This window comes from Semicossyphus pulcher, unplaced genomic scaffold (genome assembly GCF_022749685.1).
Source record: "Semicossyphus pulcher isolate SPU_LCO1_2020_fin unplaced genomic scaffold, fSemPul1.0.p SCAF_20, whole genome shotgun sequence".
NCBI lineage: Eukaryota > Metazoa > Chordata > Actinopteri > Labriformes > Labridae > Semicossyphus > Semicossyphus pulcher.
Window position 1 is genome coordinate 11,144,192 of NW_027211694.1, and position 19,613 is coordinate 11,163,804.

The following is a 19,613-nucleotide window of genomic DNA, read 5'->3' on the forward strand; positions in this document are numbered from 1 at the left end:
AGAGCTTCTTCCAAGTTGAGAGGCACGATGGGGTTATCCGCCTGTCCCACAAAGTTAAGTGTGCGTATACACCAAGGAACCCAGAAGCTGTTTATTTCAGAACGGTTTCCTCAACACCTGGATACTTTATTCTTACGCAGTTTAATGTGTTTGTCCACGGTCAGGACTGTTTTATTAAATACAAGAGAAAGAAAGCGCCAGGTAAGCCAGATATTCACCTTAAACACCTTTCAAAACTGAAGGCAACTTCCTGCTTACCTGCAGGTAAAATGCTTTTGAATGTAACAGAACTTTTGCCTGCACTTACGCGGAACACCGCCTTTTTGGGCCGTATGTGTGAAGGAAAAGAGCTGAGCGCAGTGTTCAAGCATGGGGATTTGTTCTTGGCCAGTGACTTGTGTCTTGAGCGCACAGGACAGCCCGAGGTGAATTTACACTGCGCGTTGCACAGCTCTCCAGGCGACAGGCTCTCTGTGCAGCTGGATTTGACGCTTGTTAAAGTGCCTAAACTACATGGATCCTTCTCAGAAAACGTCCGGAGAAAGTCTGGCAAATTGGGACGCAGGGGGAAGCGACAGGCAAACGCTTCTCCCCAGTTCCAGCTCCCCAACTATCAGGTGTCCGTGCCCGAAAATGAGCCTACGGGCACGCGGGTTATTACCCTAAAAGCCACGGACCCGGATGATGGAGAGGCAGGGAGGCTCGAGTACAGCATGGAAGCATTGTTTGACAGCAGGTCCAATGACTTTTTCGATATTGACTCTCAGACAGGGAGCATAACAACCGTCCAGTCACTAGACAGGGAAGTCAAAGACACCCATGTTTTTAAAGTCACAGTAACTGACAATGGCTCTCCCAAAAGATCTACCACTTCTTACCTCACTGTCACTGTGAGTGACACTAATGACCATAGTCCTGTGTTTGAGCAAACTGAATACCGTGTTAGCATCCGGGAGAATGTTGAAGTGGGGTTTGAAGTAATGACAATCAGGGCCACTGATGGGGATGCCCCCTCCAATGCCAACATGATTTATAAAATTGTGAATGGCAATGGAGTTAACTCTGTGTTTGAAATTGACCCAAGGAATGGCCTAGTGAAGATCAGAGAGCGGCCTGACAGGGAGACCCGAGCCCAGTACCACCTCATTGTCGAAGCCAATGACCAAGGCAAAGAACCAGGTCCCCGCAGTGCCTCCGCCACGGTCCATATCTCTGTAGAGGATGAGAATGACAACTACCCTCAGTTCAGTGAAAAGAGGTATGTTGTACAGATCCCAGAAAATGTAGCAATCAACACTAAAATCGTCCAGGTGGAAGCTACGGATAAAGACGAGGGGAACAACGCCAAAGTGCATTACAGCATCATTAGTGGCAATGTTAAAGGACAGTTTTACATTCACTCCCCCACCGGTGTGATTGATGTCATCAATTCTCTGGACTATGAAATCATTCGGGAGTATAATTTGCGGATTAAGGCTCAGGATGGTGGCAGGCCTCCTCTGATAAACGGCACAGGGATGGTTGTAGTGCAAGTCGTGGACGTGAATGACAATGCCCCCATGTTTGTCAGCACACCTTTTCAGGCAACTGTGTTGGAAAACGTAGCAATTGGTTACTCGGTGATCCACATTCAAGCAATTGATGGTGATTCAGGGGAAAATGCCCGTTTGGAATACCGATTAACTGAAACCACGCCTGGTTTTCCATTCACTATCAACAACAGCACAGGCTGGATTACAGTGAGTAACGAGCTTGACAGGGAGACCACTGAGTTCTACACCTTTGGTGTGGAGGCAAGAGATCATGGAGTACCTGTGATGTCATCCTCAGCCAGCGTCAGCATCACAGTGCTTGATGTAAATGACAATGTACCAACATTTACGGAGAAGACCTACTCACTGAAGATTAATGAAGATGCTGTAGTGGGGTCTAGCGTCCTGACAGTGACGGCCGTTGACAGGGACGTCAACAGTGTGGTGACCTATCAGATTTCCAGTGGCAACACCAGGAATCGCTTTGCCATCACTAGCCAGAGCGGAGGCGGTCTTATCACTTTAGCCCTGCCCTTGGACTACAAGCAGGAACGCCAGTATGTCCTGACAGTCACTGCCAGTGATGGAACACGCTATGACACTGCTCAGGTGTTCATCAATGTGACAGACGCCAACACGCACCGGCCTGTCTTCCAAAGTGCCAACTACCAGGTTATGCTCAGTGAAGAAAAACCAGTTGGCTCCACTGTTGTAGTGATCGGCGCAACGGATGAGGACACGGGAGAAAATGCTCGCATAACATATGTAATGGAGGACAATGTTCCTCAGTTTAAAATTGACCCAGATACAGGTGCCATCACAACACAAATGGAGATTGATTATGAAGACCAGGCCTCCTACACATTAGCCATCATTGCCAGAGACAACGGCATCCCTCAGAAATCTGATACCACTTATGTGGAGATTATCATACTGGATGCAAATGATAATACTCCCCAGTTTCTTAGGGATATGTACCAAGGGACTGTATTTGAAGATGCAGTTGTCTACACCAGTGTTCTTCAGATCTCTGCCTCAGATAGAGATTCTGGCTCAAATGGCAGGGTGACCTATACGTTTCAGGGTGGCAATGATGGCGAGGGGCACTTCTTTATAGAGCCTTACTCTGGTATAATCAGAACTGCTCGCAAACTGGACAGGGAGTATGTTCCTGTTTACAATCTAAAGGCCTATGCTGTGGATAGGGGGGTTCCGCCTCTGAAAGCAGCGGTTCCTATTCATGTGGTTGTCCAAGATATAAATGATAATGCTCCAAGGTTTGAGAAGGATGAGCTGTTTATTGATGTGAAGGAGAACAGCCAGGTGGGTTCCGTCGTTGCTCGGATCACTGCTGTGGACCCTGATGAGGGCACCAATGCTCAGATCATGTACCAGATTATTGAGGGGAATGTTCCAGAAGTTTTCCAGCTAGATATTTTTAATGGAGACCTCACTACACTCACAGACCTGGATTATGAAACTCAAACAGAGTATGTTATTGGGGTCCAAGCCACCTCAGCACCACTAGTGAGTCGGGCCACGGTGCACATCCGCCTTGTCGACATGAATGACAATAAGCCAGTGCTCAAAAATTTTGAGATTATTTTCAATAACTATGTCACCAACAAGTCCAACAGTTTTCCATCAGGAATAATCGGAAAGGTACCAGCTCACGATCCAGATGTGTCGGACAAGCTAAGATATACGTTTGAATCTGGAAATGAGCTCAGCTTACTACTGTTGAATGAAGACACTGGCGATCTGAGGTTGAGCAGGGACCTGGACAATGACAGGCCCCTGGAAGCACCCATGACCATTTCTGTCTCAGGTAAGAACATTTTAAAAGTTTCCTTTCATCTTCATACAAGCTGTTTTTCCTCAATTCTCTTTCTTTTACACTTTTTACAGTTACATGTGTACAAGGCATTGCAGGCAAACAAGGTGCCAAAAATGTGTTAAAAATGGAAATTTGAGTCACCTGGTGTGATATCACTCTGCAGAGTCAAGATAGAATTTGTGTTGCATAGAGGCGGAGGGAAGGTTCATGCTGTGGTGTTGACTATATGTTAAGTAAGTGTTTGCTGCGGGCCCTACGCAGGATCCGGTTTAGCTGCTTTTGTGCCATTTGGGTGATAAATGCATTATCTGCAAGTGCGTTCTTTAGGTAATAAAAACATGTTATTAGCAGGATACCCTAATAACTTTTGTTGTCGCACATATGCGGTTTCCGTCAAAAGAAGGAACTAAAACTCCAAACTTAGTTTTCACACTTTGGTTTCTACCGAAAGAAAAAATGTATATCATGATTTTGTTTGGAGTTAGACAGAGCTTTTTTGTAACACAGGTTTTGATCTAGAAGCTTGTGGTGTTATATTATAAGTTCATGCAGAAAGAATTTGCGTAAAGTTCCTTTTTTCACTACAGAGGCAGACTTTGTTCTTTCAAGTTAAAGATTAGACGAAAACGCAAACACTTGATCATTCACACCTAATCTGGCAAGGTAACAGCCACAGTTCAGGCAAGCACGCACAAACACACACACACACACACACACACACACACACACACTTTGCAAGAAGGCAAAGTGACATTAATCAGGCAATCGGACAGGCAGGATAAATCTAATACCCTGACAGAATAACTACCCTGTCACCTATTGACAGCTGGTTGCTCAACCTTTTCTTTGTAATTCTTTTCTTACACTCCCTCTCTCTCTGTCAGTTAAACTCCCAAAGAACATTAAGCCCTGAAATGGGCAAACAGCCCGACACAGCTAGATCTCTTCAGCTCCCCCCCTCTCTCTGTCACCCTCTAAGCTAAAGAATGCCAGCATATCACACACTGAAGGACTATAAATGAGCAGCTTTTAACAAGGCTACATCAGGGAAAGCAGACATCCATCAGCCAATGATGCTTGTTACTTTTTGAATGCAAAGTACTTTTTTGACAACCTGAATATCTTTCTTTGATTATTTCATTTAGATAGAATCCCACTCTTTAGGTAGTGATGAAGAAATTGATATTATAGTTTGTTTTAAGCTTGACTTGTTTCTGTCACACACCGTGATTCACCAAGCATGAAAGGGATGTCTAAACAATTTACCCTTTTTCCTCCAACAGTGTTTATGCTAAAGGACCTGTGCCTTCCTTTTTGTCTTAATAAAAAGACAGACTGTGTTTTTAAGTGCTTTATGGCTGTTAAAACGCCTGCAGAGCATGAGGAGGCAGAGACTGACTTCAATAGTTACAGGCCTTACAGCCGTCTTTCACTGCATTCATGTTTGTCAATAACAGCTGACAGCTCTTGCAGTATCCCTGACAGTGACCTCATGATGGTCCCAAAGGGAACTAGAGCTTTTCATAAAATTTAGCCATGTGCACACACACACACACACACACACACACACACACACACACACACACACACACACACACACACACTCACTCTTTTTTAGATAATTTTTTGAGCATTTTTGCTTTTATTTATAGAACACTGTTGTCTTGACCGTCACACTTGGCTCTTGGGAGAGGAAGGCCTGGGTGAATTGGGCTTAAGTTAACAGCTGCTTTACAAGGAGAGACACAAGACTCTGATGGTGTCTTCTTCTCTCTTGAATTCATTAATTCTGGCTCCACTTGTCTCCCATATTCTTTTTTTAATAATTTAGTTTTATTGCACGTTATTATTTTGACCTTTTCTCTGTCACTCTGGAGAGTTGTTGGGACTGAGGATCTCTGCTAAATGGTACCAAGTCCAAATTATACTAGTAGTCAATACTATAGTCAAGGGTCTGGTTTTACTATCATTGATCTCGAGTACGTGCCATGTGCTGCTTTTGGACAGCAGCTTATTTATTGATACCACATGCTGCTGCGTCTCTTCTCGTTCGGCTGATTGTTCTCTATCTTCTCAAAACTAATGTATACAGGCCAGGAATGGTGAGGTGCTCCACATTTTAGATCAGTTTGATCTAATTGGACCTATGAAGACCCCTACTCTGATGTAAATACCCATCTTTACACTTTGATTTTCTAAGAGGGTTAGGCCATCATCATCCTAATCAGCTCATTATGTCTACTCACATCAGCATTGACGTTCTCTGTCCGTGAGTGGTAAGATTGATCAGGATGCATTAGATCATTAGTATTTCCTGCTTAACCCCTGATTATTATTCATGATGAATCGAACAAAAGATTGGGGACATATTATAGTAAACATGAATTTTTTTGCCTGTAGATGCATAATAGAGAAGTAAAAGGTCTGTCACAAAGACTGGCTCTTTTTTCTCCTATCCTCCAAACCAAGCTTTTCTTGAAACCTGTGTAATAAGTGCAGAGGTGATTTAGTTGTGGGGAATAGAATGCCTGAGAATGTTTTTTCTAGTACTCCGTTTAACCATCAGAATGTCCTGATAAATCTCCCAAGTTACACTGGCTTAAAATATTCTAGCCACAACATTGTTAAATTTGTCCTTGTTCTCTTTCCCCCTGTACTTTTGTTTGTGTGTGTGCGAGTGTGAGAGAGTAAGAGAGAGAGATAATAGCTCTGTGGTTTGATAGCTAAAGGCTAAGTGTACACTTGGTAAGAGCTCTTATTTAATCAAAAAGATGGCCATCCGTTAATTTCTGTCACAAAAGCAGAGTTTTATTTTAGCATCAAGCCTTGATTTTTTTTAATGTGTTCACTTGTTTAATTTCAACAGGTGTAAACGTTTGGTACATCACCTAACCCTGTCAATTCAGAGGCAGGTTTCACTACTTACTACGTAATAAGACTATTAAACCAGCTGGTTGATAGCAGGAACTGAAAGTCAGACCATCTAAAGCTTTGGCTTCCCCAATCCTGATAATTAGTGATTTGAAGTGCAGATGCAAATGAAGGCTTGTTTCTTATGATATATGACTTTTTAACCCTTAGGAAAAATATGTTTTCACAGATATCAAAATGTATTCCAAGTAACCAGAGTGACCTGAAACAGTTTAAAGCTACCTTACAAGCATTCTTTGTCAAGATGATGATTTAGAGGCAAAATGGATCAGTATGTTACATGCGAAACAAGGAAGTTAGTTTCATTATCCATCGCAAACATGATGCACAAAGCAAAGGAAACAAACGTAGACAGAGACAAAGTCTGTAATAACCTTAGTTTTTCTCTCAGAATGTGGCTTAATTCATTTTTCAATGCAGGAAGGACATTAGTGTTACATGTCATAGCTGCTCGCTTTTCTATTTTCTCAAACCAAATTTCTTCTTCCTAATATGCAAAATGCATGTGCAATGGATTTTTCCCCTCCGGAAACCTGATAGGTGGGGTTGACAATGGTAAAGTTAAAACATGACTAACTGGCTAAAGGCAGAGTTGTGTTATATCATTCTGTATTGCAACACAGCAGATTTGAAATGATTTGAAATGATTGACGATGAATGGACTGTTTCCAGTCCAGCTTTGATCTTTCTCTTAACCCTAAGTTTGACAGCATGCTGCTTCACGTACTCATTCACACACCCACCTCTCCTCTCTTCCCATCTCCCTGCCCTCCCCTCTTTTCCCCCATGGGGCTTTTTCTGAGCTTCCATGCCTTTGGTTTGGCTCCTAATCCAGTCTGAGGAGTTGCATAGCTCAGCTTTTTAAAATTTTTGTACTTGTCTGCCCCCCAAACCCCCGACACACACACACCCAATCCACACTTTCTCTCCTTACCCTTGCTCCTCCCTCTCTTAATATACATAACTAGATCTCTACTGTGGCACAAGAGCTCTGTGCTTACATGGAGAAAAAATGTAATCAGCTTTTGTACTTGCTCATCTTCCCCAGACAGGTTGCACACTGCTTCCTCATTATAGGGAAAGAAAAGTGTAATAGTCTTTTTATGTTACTATGAAACTAGTGTAAGCAGTACAGGGTGTGATGCGTTTACCTCTGTAAGAAAACAGTTTCTGTTTTCGTTCATTCTCTTAAGCCAATAGTAAGAATACTGTCTCCATACCTTGCGCTCTGCATTTTTGTGACTTTAAATCATTATTTGGATATGAAATATTGCATCGCATATCACAGAGGACAAAAGAATGTATATTGGGAAAGACTTAAGTTAAGGGTCCTTGTGTGAATAAAGAGACTAATGTCTTCCTCTCTGGCTTTTGTTCCCATTTTCTTGTCAGTTACTTTTCCACTTTTTCCCGCATCTGTCATTAACTAATGTTCTGACGAGAGAAATGTAACTCCTCACCTGAGCACAGATCTTGCAGTGATGCACAGACATAGGTCTGTGGTCGGTGACATGCCCTCTCACCTAAGAGATCAACGCAGTATACGCAGCAGTGAGAAATGACCCTGTACTTCCCTGTACTACACACTTTACTTATCACCTCCCAACATGATGGATGGGGGAGAACGAAGGGGGAGTCATAGGAGTGAAGTTAGGTGCTTGCCTCAGTGTTCCCTTTGTTTGGATGTGCTAGACAAAAATTCAACCATATCTCTTATGCTAAGGACTAAGGCCTGCAAGTAGCCCAAACACTTGGTTGTTCATCTCTGAATTCTAGCTAGCCTACAAATGTGTATGCTGAGCTTTTCATATCAACATTTAGACCTGCAGAGCATGTTTGCCCATACAAACATCAGTATGAACCTTCCATGAGACCCCACAGGTTCATTTAAAAAAAAAACAACAACAAAAAAAACAAGATGGTACACTCTTTGTGACAGACAACACATTTAATTTCTGTTGTATTAAAAGTTATAGAAATGGTATGATTGGTGACTATGTCATAACTACACAAGTCTGATAAGGTTCTCAGTCACTCAGTCAACTGCTCGAAGATGTTTCACTTCTCAACTGGCTACTTCAGTTCAAAACTGACTGGTGGATTTCCTAATACACTGAAATCATAAGCCATCCTGTGTAGTCATTTTTAAGAAGATAAAGTCTACATCGAAGGAGCCTTTGTGCTTCAGTCCTGTCTTCAGCAGATCACATGTAATCCTCCATTATGTGTGTAAGATATGCTGCCATTCCCAAGGCTTGAGATCCTGTTCATTCCAAAGATAACACACACTCTGGCTTTAAATGTTGTCTCTCACCATAATCCTTCCTGTGTCTTTCATGTCTCATACCTTATCAGTCTTTGCTGCCACATTCTGTCTTGTTGCCACCCCTCATGTCTTTTCAGTCTTTCTTTGACTCTCTTTACTTTTCTAAAAATCATGACCATGTGCCTGGAGAGTGTTGTTGTCCTGACACCATTGGGAGCCTGTTAGCATCCTGGTTAGCAACTTCGATAAAAGCATTGCTGTGCTACAGTCACATAGCTACTAGCATGGCTGTAGACTTTTTGTCGTGTTCTCCAGTAATCAGCTATGTTATATGCCAAATTAGTCCCAAGTCTGACCTTATGGAAAGTTTGTTTAATCCTGTGTTAATTTCAACTGAAACAAAAAAGTTGGCCTTTTTCGAAGATAGGACATTTTAAAGTAGCAACTTTTGGTGGCCTTTTTTTTCTTTCTGCAAACACACTTACGAAACTTCTTGAAGTCCAACAAATATACTCCCAGCCAAATGTCTGTAGCATTTTTTAATTGTGCATTGAAAAGTTAACTGATTTTTATAATGCTCCCTTGTCCTGAGGCAGGTTAAACAACATGTGCTAATGTATTAACTTTATTCATGTCTCCATGCTTCAGCTTGAGTGTTCAAGAGGAATCGCATTCGTGCTTAATCATGTACATCCTATGTGGGCTGTAATGTTTGGGTCTATCTGCCTTCAGGCTGTATTGTAGAGTTTGAAGTGTAAATAAGAGGGGATCAGGACTGGTCACTGTTTGACTCTTCTGGTGTCTGAACACTCAATTACAGGCTAGAATGAGGCAAGGCATTTATGGATCCAAGGCAATTTGTCTTTACAGCCATGAGAAACATGACAGTTCTACTCAAAAGTTTCTTTTTGTATGTTCAAATAGTACAGTAGTTTTCACCCTCCCTGACATGACTTGCTTTCTTTGTTTCAGTTTGTTGGGCATCGTCTGCACCTCCCAAATCTGTCCACCTTTTCCCTTGAGTCGTCTTTCCTTCCACACTCTAAATCCAGGTTCTGCTTTATCAAGAACAGTGTTTTGATTCCAACAGGAAATCTTTCTAAGCATTTCTGTTGCTGGCTAATATGTGAAGTAGAAAGTTAGGTGTCTTCATTATCTTCGTATCTTCATCTGTTAGGTGATTTGAAAGAGGGGTTGTTTGTTTGCCAACACCAATGTTTTGGATCCCTGTTGAATGGGGAAAAGGGGTGAAGTTGGGGATATTAAGAGGAAGTTGTAGGGTCTTTGTTTTACTGACAAGACCTTCATCCAGTTTGCCCCATAGAAGACACACACCCCTTTTTACCTTTCTGTCACAAACACAAATACCACACACAGGCACACACATAAACACACAGGGTTATCTCTCGTTTACACTCTGCAGGACAGTGATTTTGTGACTCAAACTCAAATACTTTGGGTGGGGGTGGAGGGGTCGTATTTGGTTGCAACCTGATACACCTCTCCCAGCCTCTTTTCTTTTTATTCTCTCTCACTCAGACGACACAATACTCTCCAATGTCTCTCTCACTGAGGAGTCAGGGAGAGCTGAAGGCTCACGAGTGTGACATTACGTGCGTCATGATTTGCAATGACCAGCTGTTGGAATGTTAAGTAGTGGTATGGTGGGGGCTGAGGGTGTATAATGTCTGGCCAGAGTGAATGGCATGTGTGACAGTGAAGGAAGAAGAGGCAAAAGATTTGCAGATTAAGAGATGATACGTAGGCAGTGGTTGTTGAGCGGTGTTCACATAATTGTGGCTCATAACCTATTTTGTGAAATATGCTTTAAGGCACCTGTAGAAACCTACCGATGGCCTGACATCGAGTTCTAAAGATTTGTTTGCAGAGTGACACTGCAAAAGACTTGTTCCTGATGAACTTATGTCTCTCAGCTTATTTCATTGTTATGTCTCCATGCCAACACTGGCTCTACCCCGTTTCTCTAGTGCCAAGTTATGGCTTCATCTCATATAAATGATGTGACAATTTTTTTGTTTAAAAATGAGATTTAACTATTCAAACATAGTACCACTTGCCATGAGCTGAGATTATTTAGTGATATATGGTATCTAATCATATTGTACACATGGGACACAAAATCATGTGATGCCATTCAACTTCGTCACCAGTTACAAAATATCATATCAGACGTGAAGATGAAACTTTGAACTAGATCTCTTTTACCTTTTCACAAATGTAAACTTGGTTTTGAAATCGTTGTTAAGAATACACTGTGTACTTTTAAAACACAGTTTGGCCTTTAGCTGCATTATTGACCTTTTAACTCATACAAACCAGAATTTGCCCTGAGGTGTTCGAGCTGTTGCTCAGTCTAGACTGAAGTCCAGAGGAAGTCAAGTTTTCACCATCATGGTTCTTGCAATGATGAACAACATGCCGGAGGAGCAGAGGCCCGTTAACTCCTAAATAAAATTCAACAGGTCAGGAAGTTGGAGAAGAGGACAGAGGGGACTAGAAATTATGAAAAATCTCAACAACCCTGCTTCAATTTAAAAGTCCAAATGTGTTGCAGTTCTTTATGTACTCTGCCACCTCTGTTCTAACCTGGCACTCATTAATGCTGTCACGCACTGTAACTTTATACCTGAGCCATTACCAACCCTTCGCTATTCTCCTGTTCTATTCTTTGTGTAATAGTCCTTTTATATATTGCATTGGACTGCAATCCTTACAGGTATTAAGACTTGGCATTGGCACTGACGATGCAGGTATTAGGATGAAATGTCAAACGGCTTAAATGGATTTAGTTTACTGGCACAAACACACCAATATCTGTTCAACATTAAATTCCCATTGCTCATTCCAGAGCTAAACAAAACATATACTCTCAGCAGAAGTCCTAAAAAAGATCAAATTTACGAATATAGCTTTGATACAAGAAATTACACTTTATGATCATCAGAATTAATATTAACGGATTATTAGTCACACATGATAAACCCAAGGTTAAAGACAAGATAACCTTTCAGGAAACCTTTCCTGAAGGCTTACACCATCTCATAATTGATGTTCCTTTAAATCTCCATGACTGGGGCATTTAAACTGACCCCCTGTGAGTTTTGAATGTGGGTGCCAAAGAAAGAACTGTGTTCACAAAGGTGTCAGTTTAAATCATTTCCCCCTCAGCCAAAAAGTGAGCTGGTGACAGGTGCAATCTGGCAGTTAAAAGCTAGTGAACTAGGAACTTGCTGATACATGCTTTGCTCTCGATTTGTTGTCTCTTTGTGTTCAACCATCTGTCAGGCAGTGCTTGATTTTTCCTAAATGTTATTTCTGATTAACATGCTCTCCTGCGTAGATTGCAGGTAGTGTTTTTAGGATGAGGGTAATTTTACTATACAGTTTATTCTCAAGGAAGTTGATGTCAATCTGTTGTCCGCCAAAATAAATATTCAACTACCAAATGAATTATCATGACATTCTGTAGATGAGACAACTGCTGTCAATATGGATGTCTTCCTACAACCTCTGACAGCTTCTGTGCTGCTCTCAGAGTGCCTTCTCTTGTCAGGTGTAAGGGAAAACACATCTGCACACAGTACAAGCTTGCATATTCATTAACACAGTTGCATAAGAGCACAATGAGCAAGACAGTGTTAGCAGTTAAAAAGTACACCACACCCTCAGTCACACTTGGCTCCTACAGGCAAAACGGCTTAGGCCTATATAAGCATTTCAAAGAAAGACACTAAGGCATGCAGATTAAAGCTTTGTCTGTTTTCTCCAACCCTCCAGGCCTCTTCTTTTAACAGAGGGACAGATACATAGATGTAGACAGAGAGACCTCTGGGGTGTATTGGGTTTGCTCTGCCTTTTGGTACGGTTTCAAGATGCCTCTTTGAACTGAAAAATCCTTCTGTTACATTGTTAAAAGGGGACTTATACACTTACACACAAAATACATCCATAACTTGAATACAAGCATGCATTTGCACACATATACGTAAATCAGCCTTCTAAAAGTTAGACACATTTCATATCACACACCAGCTGTAGATTCGGCAGCAGCCCACCTTTTCCCCTGGAGTGTTTCACACAAAGATCCTTTCCACCTCTTATATGGCACACAAAAATTGCCTAATCTACTGAGATGTCTTTAGTGACATGAGTATCAGAGACGAGGCTATTTTTCTGTCAAGAACACGAACATGCAGTCTAAATTTTTTTTTGTTTCATTCCTATATAACATTCTGCATTATTTTCTGTTTTTCCATGATTGATTTTTGCCTTGTATTAAGATTATGTTGCATGACACATCCAATGTTTTTTCTTTGACTGATTATATTATAACAGTGTTTAGATAACGTCAGTATTGTGAATGAGTGTGTGCGCTGGCCCAGCATATTGAGCTGATACCAGTCTTTAATTGAGTTTTAGGGGACACTTCACTTTTACCTCTAAATTAATTATCTATAACAGTTTATAAACTCATTTTTTAAAACACACTATAATTTACTTATAAGCACATCTTAAGTAGGTTTTGTAATATAGATTCTTTTAAATCAAACCCCTGCTATGAAGTCATATTTTATTCAATTATTTACCACTGTAGTTTATACTTTTACATAAAAAAGGTTTAATACTGTCAAGTAATTATCTTTTGTCCACATTAATCAACATAATCCTTTCAGTCTTTCTTTTTTGGTAATAGTAATTAATTATCAATAGCAATTGATGGTTTGCGTAAAGAGAGAGGGTTAGGAGATTTCCTTAGCTTCATTACCATAAGATGTTAAAAGGCACTCCTGACGCCTCTGTTATTGAGCAGAACCAGGACCCACAATGCCTCCCTCTGTCTGTGTTTGTCCCATGTGATGTTTGAAAATGACATGCATGCTGCTGTCCACCTTATCAAATCAAATCCTAGAGCAAAGAGCTTTCTGTGAAATGTTTTTGTGCATGGGAATGGTTGTCTTGGTAACTAATTTGGATGAAGTGAATGCCAAGAATCAGGTCCTATTCATTCCTGTTGTCTCTCCATTGCTGAAAGGTGTAAGAAAGTTTATAATTGAGAGTGGAAACAAAAAAATTGACTCAAGAGCCCACTGGGCCGCTTTAGCAAAGTGAACCTCTGTTACGGAAGTTACATCCACTTGACTTCACCTCCCTGCCCTCCTGTACATTTCCTTCCTATTTAATGTGTCAATAGTGATGCTCTGTGTACTTGTGTGCATTAGTGTAGGCCATTTGCCAACTCCTTAATCTACCTGAATGCTGTTAGAAACTCCTGACACTGACAGTCTGCTGAGCATTCACTTTACACTCTAGATCCTCTAAAATACTTTCCAAGTGGATTTCCATGTTGATGTAGCCTAGTCAATATTACAGCCATTATATTAATGCTTTTAGATGAACTGTGGTTGACAGTCACTGCATAAGTCAAAACAGGCCAGAGTAATTCTAAGAGAGAGATGAGAGGTTGTTGCAGTGATTTTGTCAGGTTCAATATTATTTATCAATTTCTGTCCTTCAGGAAAGTTGTAAGTAATAGAAGTCAGCATTTCCGTAAAACAAAAAGGAAGAAAACTTTAAACAAACATTTGGGGGTCAAATCAAACAATAATGAGACAGGCTCAGCTTCAGTTTAATGTCTGCTTTCTGTTGGGCTGAAAAACTACCTGATGAGCCAGTGCAGATTCAGGGACCTTCGACCCGGGTCACTTCACCTTTGACCCCCAGGAGGTCAAAAAGACAAAGCAGAAGGCTTGGACCTCAGCAGCTGAGGAGTCAATATCTCTAAACACAGATCTTACCTAAGTTAACCCCACTTACAGCATGGTATAGACTGTCACTCTGTCTTACCCTCTGTTTGTCACAGATAATGTTGGTCTCTGTACTGAAAATACTCCCTTTGGGTTGGGGAGGGGTACCTAAATAGACCATGTAGAAGGTCATCCACAATTATACTATTTTTAGATTTTAATGCTACATATTTGGATGTAACCGCAATATAAACAAAAGTATGGAAAGCAATATAGAGGCCAGCAGAAAAGACAACAGAAAAGTAACAGTCCATGCAAAGTCATCAACAGCCCTTTGTCAATTATCTGGGCTCTCACTAAGAGCTAAGGATAATGTCTGAATAATTCAGGGTTGCAGTGCATTTTTGAGTGGGACTGATGATGTATGTAGGAGCTGATACAATTTTTTGCCTTTCCATTAGCAGATGATTTCTAATCTTCAGTTGAACATTTCTGTTTGTTTGTGTGTGTGTGTGTGTGTGTGTGTGTGTGTGTGTGTGTGTGTGTGTGTGTGTGTGTGTGTGCTGTCATTCACTCACAGGGATGGTACTTCCGATGCACGCAAAAGGGGCATGGAATATTGATTTACGATGTAGCAGTCAACTGATTAGTTATGTGATATTTTTTATTTATAAGAGTGTAAATAAAAATCACTTTACTTGATGTCAGAACCATGACTTATAGGCTTGTATCACAATGAAGGAGGGGAAATTCATGTTCATGATTATTTCTGACCCTTAATCACAGATAAAGATGGCGAAGCCAAAGCAGTTAGAGAATTCACATTTCAGTCTGAGGTCACCATGTGTGGTGTTTACAGGTGACAGTCAAGTGCCAGGTCTTCATTGTATTTTATCTTCCTGTACACAATCATGTTGTCTCTGTATTTATATTAAAATACAGTGCCCTTTCCAAACTAACTAGTTCCTTTAACTTGAAATGCACAAGTGAGGTAGGACTTAATTTTAACGTGTTAAAGGGTGCGCTTGTGTGTCTCTTGAAATGCTGATGGGCTTTTCACAGCCAGTCCTGGCCCCAGCCAGCAACTTTGTGTTGTATGTGGGAAGTGATTGTCTCAGCGTGTGAAGACTCACACAAGTTATAATGGGTTTACAGGGCAAGGCATTTCAATATGAACAAAAGACTTCCAATGGAAACCTTTTATTTCAAGCATTAGTATGAGGTTGAGTGCATTTAAGCACAATTTTTCGTCAAGAAGTGGTTGGCTACTCTGCAACTTAATGTTAGACCTCTGCTTTAACCAAAGGTTTTTTTAGGTGTTCCTTCACAGTTTTCAATAGGAAAACATTATCATTTTGGTATTGTAAGTTTTTTTGTTTTTGTTTTTTTAAGTATATAGGATTACTCCAGTCATTGTGTATACCACTCTCACTATTTGGAGAGTTTGAGAGCTCAAGCCCACCACCCCCCAGGTCATGTATGCGACATGAATCCTAAGCCCTTCATGGTTGGCCGAGGCTGGGTTCTCTTGCATTTTATGGTTGGTGTTAGGTGTGGTTTTGAATCCTAGGCCATACATCGGATACTGCATGTGGGTTATGGACTGGTTGGGGTGTAAAGCTGTGATACCATGGGGCCCAAGCCCCTCCAAGTATCAAGCATGTGTGTGATGTAAGGAATTACTTGGTTCAGCTACAGAGTCTGGCGCATACAGTTTCTTGCTGAGGGTCTAGGCCAACAGCTGGCTCTCCATGCCTCACATACTGCTGCTCACTGCTACCCTTAAACACATCCATCACTACATATACAGTACACATGAATACATTCCTCTGCAGTAAACCCACCAGCCCACTGCTTCTAATAATTAAGATGGTGTGATGTGTTAAATTCAATTCAAACACAAGACAGACAGACAGACAGACAGACAGACAGAGACAGATAGATGTTGTTCCCCAAAAATGCATATGCTAATGCTCATCTGACTGGCGGTTGCTGACTGTGAAAATAGTTTGTATACTGTCTAGCTTGCTAAATATTCAAACAATCAGGCCAAGTTCCACTGATTGGTCAAATCTATAGGATATAAATAGATTTCCTGTGGCTTCTTGTGTGTTTCGTTTTACTAGTACCTCCTTTCTAGGATGTCTTTTAAGGTCAGGGAAGAAAACTTGAAAGAAACTTAGACTTAAGCATTTCCTATTCTGCCCTGTTTCCCTTTGTAGACTCTTTCATTCTAATTTTAGACACAAACAAACACACCAGGATAATCCCTGTGTAGCTGTATGTGCTGAGAACAAACTGGTATGAGTCAAGACCTGTCAGTCTTGTAAGGCAGTATCCTTAAAATGAGAGAGGGGAGCTGTGGTTAGTTGTTGTGGTTTGGCTTCCCGGGAAGTTGGTTTACAGCTTGGATGATCATCCTTAAAGAGTCAGCTTCTCATTTCTATCCATACCAGCTCTCTGAAGTCACTCAGTTTTATGATGGACCCCAGATCATAAGACCGGGCGTTGCTATGACCGTTGTCAGTTGTCAGCTTGATGCACTTGGTCTAAATTTTGAATCAAGAAGTTGGCCGTACCGGTCGGGTGAAAAGAACCATTTTTTAAAGCCCAGCTGGTGCATTAGAACTCCTGTGCTGTTGAAGTTGAATCAGCCTATTATTGTTTTAGGGATGACCGCAAGTATGGGCAGGCATGACACTCTGGCACACCTCTGGTATTGCATAAATGGAGCTGTCCTACATTGCAGGCAAATATGCTGTATTTTCAACTTTTTATCAGTTTCTGTGAAAATTCTGCATTTTAAGTAACCATGTAAAAAGAGTTTGACACATTAATCCAACTTCCTAAAACATCCCAATTCTGTCTAATGTAAATCAGTGTATATTTATCATGACATTTTTTAGCATTGCTAGTTGGATGACAATGGCTGGCTCTCTGTTGATATCTACGTTGGTCCACTACTTCTGTCTATTACAAATTATTGCCATAAAATTCTCTTCAGATATTTATGTTCCTTAAAGGATGAATCCCACCTTCTTTGGTGTTCTATCAACTTCTCATCAAGTTTGGCCATCCAAGAAAATTTTAGTATTTTCCAGTAATTTTGTTTGGAAATCTGTAGACCATATCTAGTTACTGACACAGATGCAAGATCAATGGAGAACACAGTTCCCCTCTCTCTGAAACACGCATCGTTAATGTCTTACTAGAAACCACTTATTTCCTATTTTATGGTTTCCACATTCCAGCCTCCACCACAGGAATGACTTCACCTGTAAGCAAAACCAGGAGACATCCTTTTCATTTGACCTTCGCAGCCTATAAATGTGTGTGCAAGCGCAATCCTGCTTCTCTAGTCAGCATACATGACGTTTGTGTTGTGCTTCAAACAGACACAAAACCTATCCATGATCCTATTCAAATTGCCCTCTCAAAATACCTGACGCACCAAATACAACATGCACACCCTCCTTCTTATAATGTCTTATGTGAGTGACCCTGCTTCTTCTCATGTTCCCTTCTTCTTGAAAGAATGAACATATCAAATAATCTTTAATGATCTTCCTTTTTTTAAAAAACAGAAATATTCCGGCCTAAAGTGCTGAGAGAGTGATTCTTGGGAGTGTTAAAAATGTGTCTCTTTGAGGGTCGACTGAATAGCTGTGTGAAGTTGGGGCGTGTATCTGCAGGGTTGAGTTGACATTATAATTTACTGTTTCCCGCCCTATTAAATCACCCTTTATAGAAGAAGGGATGTGGCAAAAGAGTAGCAGGATGAAGATGGTGAAAGAGTTATTAAAGGGGACATGTTATAGTCCACAAACCAGCTTGTGTAATCTATAATTTTAAACACATTGTTATCCTTTGTTGTTTTGTTTGTTGCAGTATCTTAGCCTTAAGGACGAAGGGAAAAAAAGACTTATTTTTGACATTATAACAATGAAAACAATATAAAGTTGATGTTGAGAGGGGGATAAAGGGAAAATATGCTATAAATGTGAAAATGGCCCTAAATCCCACTGATGGTATAATTTGCTGCCCTAGGTCTTGACAGTAATTGCTACCTTCATTTCAGTGAGGAATGTCATCAATTTGTCAACATTGGAAAAAAAACAAAAACCCAGTGGGACCACCCATGCTAAAAATGGGTTGTAATTTAGAGTGACGAGAAGTCAAATTGTGATGGACAGCAGCAAGTTTTCCTAAATCTGAATGACTAATTACTAAAGTGTCTCTGCAGAGTAAGATACTCATGTTCATCAGGAGTATGAATATCTTACTCGAACTGAAAAGCCCAATAATAACTCTTTATTTTTAAAAGGATTAGCAAGCAAGAATCTTTGGAGAGTTAGGAATATCTTTGGGGAAAGGAAAGAGAGGGATGGGATTTCACTTCCATCTTGGTTACTCACTTTGTGTTTCTCTTTTTCTTCTATTTGCAGCAGATGAAGTAAACATTTTCTTTCTTTAACTGTAAGAGATTTAATCCAATCAATTATTCAAGGTTTTTGCCCTTGATCCTTATCCAAACCAGCTGCAAATGTAGACTTCAAGTACATTAAAGCTGTAATAGGTAACATTATTAAAACTAACTTTTTGTCATATTTGCTCAAACTGTCATTTTAAACATGCAGTAGTACATGAGAGAGATAATCTGTAAAAAAAAAAATCATGTTCCTCTGGCTCCTCTTACTGCTCCTAATTTGTAAGAATCCAATGCTCCCGAAACACACAACCAAACAGAGCAGAGCAGTCTCTCAGGCTGCTGTCAGTCACACGCTCCGCAGCACCATGCATGCTCACACGGTCAAGCTCAATTTCTTCAGCGTGCGCAGCGTCAGCCGGTTTGTGTCCACAAAAGCTTAAAAACAACCACCAGGAATGAGAAAACTGCCCATCCCTCTATTGCCAACTAGGCTTACAAAGACTGTTAAACCGAAGAAGAGAAATTAGGAAAAGCAAGCTAAAAAGAAAGAGTTGGACTGAGACAGAAATTAAACGAGAGTAAACATTGGCATTTCTGAGGTGGAGAGAGCTACAGGACCTGAAAGGATTAAAAAAGTGATGCTGAGGTAGACAGTTCTGCTCGACAGGTAATTACCACAGCTTCATTTCTGCTGTATTTGTTTCACATTGCTAAGATGTCTGCGGTGACTGTGACATTGTGTTACGTTGGGGTTGCAGTCGGTCTAACGTTAGCTTGTTCTCAATGTGGCTACTGTTCAGAGTGGTTTCATGACGGAGTGGCTGAAAATATCTTTGTGAAGTGCCCAGGCATT

General features: G+C 40.8%; 1 protein-coding gene across 1 annotated transcript in view; it reads left to right on the forward strand.

Annotated features, from left to right (window-relative positions):
• Positions 1-332: 332 nt before the first annotated feature.
• Positions 333-19,613, forward strand: part of LOC138599825 (cadherin EGF LAG seven-pass G-type receptor 1-like) — a 63,378-nt gene continuing 44,097 nt past the window's right edge. The window contains exon 1 of the mRNA XM_069671581.1: positions 333-3,360. Within this exon, the coding sequence (XP_069527682.1) occupies positions 333-3,360 (3,028 nt within the window). The remainder of the gene's footprint in view (positions 3,361-19,613) is intronic.